This window comes from Stegastes partitus, unplaced genomic scaffold, assembly GCF_000690725.1.
Source record: "Stegastes partitus isolate 25-593 unplaced genomic scaffold, Stegastes_partitus-1.0.2 Scaffold945, whole genome shotgun sequence".
Classification (NCBI taxonomy): Eukaryota; Metazoa; Chordata; class Actinopteri; family Pomacentridae; genus Stegastes; species Stegastes partitus.
In genome coordinates this window covers 82,279-90,525 of record NW_007578676.1, presented here as the reverse complement: position 1 = coordinate 90,525, position 8,247 = coordinate 82,279, and the positions used below count along the sequence as shown (strand labels likewise).

The 8,247-nt window shown below is 43.7% G+C and overlaps 2 protein-coding genes across 2 annotated transcripts in view; one reads left to right on the top strand and one right to left on the bottom strand.

The window, feature by feature from the left end:
• The window catches only part of coq2 (coenzyme Q2 4-hydroxybenzoate polyprenyltransferase), a 5,633-nt gene extending 4,363 nt beyond the window's left edge, over positions 1-1,270 (top strand). Inside the window, exons 7-8 of the mRNA XM_008294149.1 lie at positions 473-661; positions 767-1,270. Of these exons, the coding sequence (XP_008292371.1) occupies positions 473-661; positions 767-880 (303 nt within the window). The 3' untranslated portion in view covers positions 881-1,270. The remainder of the gene's footprint in view (positions 1-472; positions 662-766) is intronic.
• A 1,082-nt stretch (positions 1,271-2,352) lies between these two features.
• Positions 2,353-5,530, bottom strand: mboat4 (membrane bound O-acyltransferase domain containing 4). Its single transcript, XM_008294164.1, has 3 exons — positions 5,409-5,530; positions 4,532-4,756; positions 2,353-3,307 (listed from the first exon to the last, which is right to left on the bottom strand). Exons 1-3 carry the CDS (start codon positions 5,528-5,530, stop codon positions 2,353-2,355), a joined length of 1,302 nt encoding a protein of 433 aa, XP_008292386.1.
• Positions 5,531-8,247: the final 2,717 nt, after the last annotated feature.

Below are 8,247 nucleotides of genomic sequence, written 5' to 3'. Positions count from 1 at the left end.
ACTGCTCATCTGGAGGGATTAAATGTCTTGTCTCTGTCTTAAAAAAATCTTCAGATCTTTTTGGTAGCCCTGTGATAGACTGGTTACCTGTCCAGGTGAACCTGCCTTCACCCTTGAGTCAGCTGGGATAGGCTCCGCCCCCCATGACCCTGGTGAGGATGAAGGTGTAGAGATGATGGATGGATGTTTAACAGAGCTCTGCTGTGGCATCGTCTTACCTAATCTTGTTCACGTTTACTTTTTCTGCTGGTTACTTTCTGTGGATCGTACATAAAACACTGTGGCTAAAACAAGAGCAGTTAAACTGAAGCCTGTGTGAGCTGTGAGTAAATGTCAGGCGTTGGATTAAAGGTGCAAATTATTCCTTTGACATCTAGTCTAGGGATCGTTTCTGTTGCTGTCACTCACTCTGCAGCAGAGCGTGAGGTTCGCGTAGTTACTGAGTCTGGGCTGTCCTCTCTTTGATAACCAGGATAAGGAGGATGACGTCAAGGTAGGAGTCAAATCCACTGCACTGATGTTCCAGGAGCAAACCAAGCCGTGGCTGAGCGGCTTCGCAGTGGCCATGATGTCAGGACTGGTTGTAGCAGGAGTCAGTGCTGAGCAGACTCTCCCCTACTACGCTACGCTGAGCGCTGTGGGCGTTCACCTCGCCCACCAGGTGAGGAACATGTGGTCTGAATGCTCCCTGCTAACAGAACAGGTGATGCACATCTGTATGACAGGTTAATGTGCTAACCAGAATATTGACTCTCCTGTCCTGTAGATTTACACGTTGGACATCAACAAACCAGAAGACTGCTGGAAGAAGTTTGTCTCCAACAGAAACCTCGGACTGTTGTTGGGTTTAGGCATCGTGACCGGCAATTTGTGGAAATAATGAAGAGAGACTTTGCTGAAGTGAAGAAGCTGATCAGTGCACGGCGTGTTTTCTTACGCTGTGTGTGGTTTTTAACAGTGATCTCACACCTGACTTTGCTCATGAAGCAGCTCTGATTGACTTTAAATCACATAAAACTGCATTTTCAGATTTAATTATAAACTCTTGTAACATTAGTTTATAATTAAGGTTTGCACTTAAAGAGGAACTCAACTTGAATCAGAGCATCATGTGCTGTTGTTGGTAAACACACTCCAAACCTGCAGTGTGTCATTCCTGACCACCAGGGGGCGGTGTGAGCGTATTGCACACCTCTGGCTTTACTGCTCATCCTGCTCCTACTTTGATCATTAAAACATCTGGGTTTGCAGCTCAGCTGTCTTCACCAGTCATTAGTTTCCTCTGACTCTCTGTGTTTCCTGCAGGGCAGCGAGCAGCTGCAGCATCTCAGCGTTTCAGCTACAAGCCACTAGTTTTATATGAGAGGTCAGCAGGAGGCGCAGAAGTGAAACAAGATCATGTTTTGGGCTAAAACCTGCACAGATCTGCAGATTTCAGTGTTCTTTAGGATATGACAGGAGCTGCTGAAATATTCCCTCAATGACGGGCAGCTTCTCAATGGCCAGAAGTGCTGCCATCACCTTCCCAACTTTGTGATTAAACAGGAACCTGCAAACTCCAAACAGCAGGAAGCCTGTTATCCTGATCCCAGGTATGTAGACGTCTTCAACATCCTCCACGGGAGGAGGTATAGAGACGTCAGGGCAGGCGGGCTCTCCTTTGCCTGGTTTCCTCGTCGAGAAAATTTGATCAGTTGCTTTGAGAGACCAGCTGATCATATCCATGATTTCAGGTTTTGGAGAGAAATGCAGAGAGAGGCTCTGATAGCTTCAGACAGAGACAGCACCAGACAAAGAGCAGCAAGCCGGGCAGATAAAGGCCGGGAGGGAGCGAGAGAAAGCGTCCGCCTTTGTCAAGAGCAGGAAGAGAAAAAAAAAAAGTGACTGGTTCAGCGAATACCGTCGATTCTCTCGTTACAAACTGGAGAAACTTTGGGTCCAAGCATTCACGTGGATGTAGCTGGGACACCTACCACCAACCCAAACCTTTTTCTAGACCCAACAGACCCCCATTGGCAGGACGGCCATCTAAAACCTGCTTTGAAACAGCTGGAGGAGCTTGACCAAGAGCTCAGAGCGTTGACCTGCACTCCAAACTCCTCAGATCCCAATCCCAAGCCTGATCCACAGAGGTCCCACCCTGCAACCTACAGAACCCCTGACAGCGTCCCAGGACACCCCAGAGGTCCTGTGTCCACGTCCTGATGCTTCAGGGCTGCTTCTGTGGCACAAGAGGGGCTTACACAATACCAGGCAGGTAGTTTTAATGTATACAGTCTTTTCTAAAACTACTAATGTGAACACAGCTACAAAAACAGTTTTCTTTTGATTCCAAGTATTCACACGGCCGCCCTAGTCGTGTCTCTGGAGTTTTATTAAGATCAAGAGCAGAGTTATGTTAGCAAGTGGAAACAAACCTGCGTATGTTCCCCACAGAAGTCTCAAACCCGACATATTCCTGAATTCTACCGCTATGGCAATACAGGTCACGACCATCTGGGTGTTAATCCAGCCTAACACGCTGTATATTTTCCTCCCTGCTGGTGAAACCTCTGGACCCAGGTGCTTGTGTATGTGGTAGTCTGCCTTCACGGTGGCTGCCCAGGTCAAGAAGCCAACAAAGTGGCCTAGATGTAAGCCGTGCCACCACAGGGAAAAACCAAAGGACATGAAGAGCGGGAAGTGTTTGCACCTCGTGTAGACCAGCCTACGCAGCCATAAAGCCGTCGTGACGTTCCATCGACGGGCGAAATCTGACATTCGGTGTGACGCCTCGGTGGTCCAGAAATCCCCGTCAGAGAGTCCGCTCCATTCTGAGGAGCCTCCTGATGAAGGCTCCCAAAACCCGAACCCAGCTGCGTTATTGAGGCTTTCGCTGATCCTCCAGTGGGAGTAGTACTGGATCCTAAAAACCAGCCCAAGACCCCAAATCCACAGGACCCCACAGAGGACACCGGAGTCCATAGGATCATACGCATTATGTTTCAGGACGTAGATAAGACACCACCTCACCCCCTCCAGCAGTAACACCTGGACCAGCTTCAGGAGGACCACAGCCAGTGGACTGGGTGGAGCGCTGAGACCCAGTCCCTCCATCAGCAGCACGAATCGGCTGTAGGAGCACAGAGGACCCCCGAGCAGCGTGGTGAAGCTGAGGCTGTAGCTGATGAGGGGCAGGATCATCACACGGCTCTGCCTTCTGGTTATGGCGTTGCATGTGAGCAGGACTTGTGTCTCCTGGAGGTCCATGGACACCGAAGTGATCCTCTGAGTGAGGAGCATCAAAGAGGAGGCCGCCAAAAACAGCCTGGAAGTGCAGGAGTTGTTCATGTGATTAAATTAGAGTTCTTTTTTATCATTAAGGAATAAATACAGAATTTTTATCTGTATGAATTAAATGTTTTGTCCAAAGCACAGAGCACAATAAGATCCAAAGTGTAAATAAGGAGGTTTAAAGTTTGTCCTAAATGGTGGAAAGACAATCTCACATCAAGGTCCATTTAGTGGACTGGTTCTGGAGCTTTGATTTTATTTTAAGAAGTTCATATGAAGTAGTGAGAATGCCAAATAACAAAAATAAATCAATAAAAGAATGATAAAAATAAAAGTGGGAATGAAAAGACAAATAAACAAAATAATAATAATTTATTATTTTTTATATTTATTTAGTTAATTTATTTGTATGTATCTATTTTTTATTATATTTTTTAAAAATCTGTTTATTTTTTATTTTATTTTTAAATATTTTTTATTGTTTTAATTTATGTTTTTATAATGTAGCTTTAAAAGCAAAGGAAATATGTGCAGAAAAATGTGCGCAGTAGGAATGTCGTTTTTCTGCGCATATTTCCTTTGCTTTTAAAGCGTCTAAAATTAATAAATAAATAAAATGAAAATGCGAAAAAATAATTTTAAATAAATAGATAAATATACAAAAAATAATAAAAATAAAAAAATAAATAATTAAAAGAAAGAAAAAACAAACAAAAGATACATTATTATTATTTGTGTTATTTTTTTTTATTTGTCTTTATGTTTCTACTTTTATTATGCTTTTATGGATTCATTTTTGATTAATATTACCACATTATTTATTCTATTTATTCTTCTTTTTATTTCCACTTTTATTTTGTTATTCTTTTATTGATTTATTTTTGTAATTTGGCGCTCTCACTGCTCCATACGTTCATTTGAGAGCAAAGTCAATGTTCACCTCTATCTATTTAGATTATTTGCTAATGTAGCCCCTCCCTCCTCCATCCCATAATGTCCTGCTGACACTATGAGATGAAAACTACAGTCCCTGTGTCACAACGGAAAACAGTCAGCGAGTGTTTTCAACCCTCAAATATTTATTTTTGTTGTTTTAAAGAATAAATAACCACATTGTAAAACATGAATACAGTAATGGAGCTCCACTTCCAGCCTGGGTTTGGGCTTTTCCTGAGATTATCATCTACATACATGAAGTATTGAGTTATTGGGTTCAGCCTGAAGGTTTCAGCTCACATAATAGTAAAAACATTAGTACCTGATGCTGACAGGTTCATGCAGGTAGTATTCCTTGTATTGAATAAACAGGTGCCAGAAGGTTTGCCACAACATCTGGACACCAAACGCCCAGACGTGGACACAGCCGGGATCCACGGAGAGGACGAGCAGAACGAAGACGAAGGTGGAGGTGAAGAGGATCAGGCTGTAGATGCCCATCGTCATGACGGCCAGGACGCATCCTCCGACGGAAACGAACAGGTACCTGCAGACAGGAAGTCACGTTGACCACTAGAGCTGCAACGTTTAGTCAGTTATCCTGTTACGTGATTGGGTGAAAGTCTTTTAAAGCACAAATCTGTATTGTAGCTTCTCCAGTTTGAGGATTTGTCTCACTGTAAGCTGAATAAAGTGGATGTCCTCTGGGTGGGTAAAGCAAGAAGTCTGATCATGTCAAAAATGTTATTAACCAAACAATTAAGCAAGAAAATGATCTGCAAATGAATGATGGAATGATCGTCCAGTGATGCCTCAGTGTGGTCCTGACAGACGGAGGTTAGTCAGATCATCTACACGCTTCAGAACAACCAACATGTACCCATCGCTTTTATAACAATAAAATAGAAACACGTCGCCAGCAAACAATTATTAAATGAAAATAACTTTAAAAATCTAATTTCCTCTGTTGCTGTTCAGATATTCCAGTTCTGTTTCTGCTTTTTCCCAGTTGGATTATTTATTTGATACGAGGACATGTTTACTAATCAGATCAATATCAGATGATAGATTGAGCAAAATATGTTTCTGAGTTTATCCGTGGTTCAAACTAGTTGCTGCTGTTACACGGAAAAGTTCTACTGCTGCTGTTATATAGTTTAAAATAAAACAAATCATAATTAAGTAGTAATTGGACTCACCTGTATGTCAGGGACAGATATCTTCGTTTACTGAGAAAATAAAACAAGAAGGCAAATGGAAGTGAACAACACTGGTGCATCAGGAGCTGGTGCTGCTCCCACAGCCAGCCGATGGAGCCCATTTCAGGCTGAATATGACGGACGCTAACAGCAGAACTGTGGTGCTGATTGTCCCATTAACAGCAGCTACGATATTTGTTTTACTCCAACAACCGTCTTTGACATTCCTCCTGTGGCTAGCATCCTAATGATTCTGTTTGTTGTGTCGGGCGGTACTGATACGAGCATTTCTTTTCTCTGCCTTTATCAGTTCTGTGTCTCCGGGGAAGATACCTGTCAGTTCATATTTCTGCAGCTGCAGCAACCAGAAGAAGTAGTTTTTAAAAATAAATTTGTCTTTTTATTTCCACAAATCAAACAGACAGCAGCAGTCTGTTGTTCACACTTGTGACCATCATGTGTTTGGTTTGAATCTCTGCCCGACACTGTCGTCCTGCTTCTGACCTATTTCAGGTCAATTCAGAAGCTTTCTTGGCATGAATATCATCCATCATCATCTCTACACCTTAATCCTCACCAGGGTCATGGGGGGCGGAGCCTATCCCAGCTGACTCAGGGTGAAGGCAGGTTCACCTGGACAGGTAACCAGTCTATCACAGGGCTACACTTAGAGACAGACAACCAAGCACACTCACATTCACACCTACGGACAATTTACAATCACCAATTAACCTCAGCATGTTTCTGGACTGTGGGAGGAAGCCGGAGAACCCGGAGAGAACCCACGCTGCACGGGGAGAACATGGAGACTCCACGCAGGAAGATCCCGGGTGTCCTCACCGGGACGTGAACCTTCTAGCTGTGAGGCCACGGTGCTAACCACTGAACCACCTGCAGCCCGGCATGAATATCAGATTAGCAATGTTGCTAAAGCATCAGGGACGGTGTAAACAACAACAACAATGTGACACATCAATACAAACAAAGCAAGAGGTAGAAAGGTCGTCGATAAAAAGAGAGATAAGAGACCATCGCCTGGATCATTTGTACTCAAACAATGAGCAGCAGACTTTTAGAAATTGTTCTAAAATGAACATTTAACCAGTTAACTGATGTAATAATGATCTTTTAATCTGCTCATTAAAGCTTATATTACATTTCAGACACACCGGTTTGTCACTGCTGGCTTTATATCCATACAGTACCTTCTGTCTCTGAACAACAGATGGCCAGAAACTCCAGACTTGAGGTCATCAGCAGAACTCTAAGCTCCTGTGACACCTTGGACAGCGTGGAGGACGTCACAGATTAACAACAAAACCAGCCTCGCTTGCTTTTTGGCACCGATGGACCTGGTGTGGGAGCACGTTATCTTTTAATCAAATGATATGAAGGTTAGTTTATTGGGCTCAGACGAGCTCCAAGTCGTGGTCAGAGTTATCTGTTCGTCCTGACAGTGAAGCACGGAGGAGCTGAGTGATGATATGATGAAGACGTTTACAGGCGACACCATGACTGACGGGGTTTATTCCCAACATACTGGCTGATGAGACGACTCCGGCTGCAGCAGCTCGCTGTGTGGAGGAGGAAGATGTCAGCATGAGAATGAGCCAAACCGCCAAAACACACAAGAGTTTCCGAAGAAGGAGGTGTGACCCGGCCAGGTATGTGTCCGGACTTGAATCCAGTAGAGCACCTGTGGGGTGTTTTTTTATTTTAGTCTTTGTTTGTTTGTTTTTATCCTTTGTTGTAGGTGGAAGTGAAGAGAGAGAGACAGGAAGTATGGGGAGAAGTAAATGGTCATGGGCTGGACTCGAACCCTCGACCTCAGCCCCTGTTCACGGGTCGCCCACCCAACCTGATGAGCTGTCTGGGAAAAGAGGAAACCTTTTGTGACACAACTCTAATCCAGAATAAAAGTGGATGCACCAAGCATTTGTAGTGAAAGGTGAAAGCAGGACGAGTGGGAGCGGCTGATCTGAGGAGAGCGGATCAAGGCAACACAAAAACCAAACTGAATGAATGAGTGAGTGATGAATGGCTGAGTCACGCTGGAAGCAGCTACAATCCCATAACTGCCAACTACAAATTAGCAGCTGAATGGCCGACAGTGAGAACAAACGCAGTGAGTCCACCGGCTCTGGTTCAGTGATGCCAGTAAAAAGCAGCTTCTCTGATTGGTGACTGTACTGTTTGCTATGACAGTAACGAGTATGATGAGACATCCCTGGCTCTCTGACAAACAGGTCGGGTCAGAACACGAGCTCATCTCCTTTTATTCAGGGCCCATATTCAGCTTTGGGCCTGTGAGTAGCTCAGATATTTTAAACCACCAACACCGTCCCGTGAGTTTCACCACGACCGCGGCTTTAAACTGACCACATGTTTAGACTCTTATACAACAGCGTCGCCCATAAAAAAGTGAGTAACGTCCTTAACTCCAGGCTTGTGATTGAACCATCCTATTATACCAGATTTTCCGCCGAGCATGCCAGATGTTCAATAAGATTTATGTCTCAGCGGCGGTTTGTTTTCTCAGACTCTCACACACCTTCAGTGGTGAGAGAAATATTCTTTATTTAGTAAAACACAGCGATGCAAAATGTGCTGATGATGATTAGAAAACATGCGAGACTATAAAGTTCTCTTGTTGTACTGCTGTTTTAACAACTGAGTACACAACTAGCTTGTTTTTATATTTTAAAGGTATATTATCTGAAATATTAACCTAAAAAGTCAGATACATCTAGAATAGAATATTTGTTTTATATGTAGTGCAGTGAATGTATGAAGCAGCAGAGAATGGGCACGAGAAAGTTAATCAATAAGTTAAATCAGT

Bases quoted from the DNA above. Each gene is read 5' to 3' on its own strand.
- mboat4 (XM_008294164.1), bottom strand. From the start codon at position 5,530: ATGGGCTCCATCGGCTGGCTGTGGGAGCAGCACCAGCTCCTGATGCAC. The intron at 4,757-5,408 runs GTGAGTCCAATT...TCCTGTCTGCAG, and splicing joins TATCTGTCCCTGACATACAG to GTACCTGTTCGTTTCCGTCG. The intron at 3,308-4,531 runs GTACTAATGTTT...CTGCACTTCCAG, and splicing joins CATGAACCTGTCAGCATCAG to GCTGTTTTTGGCGGCCTCCT.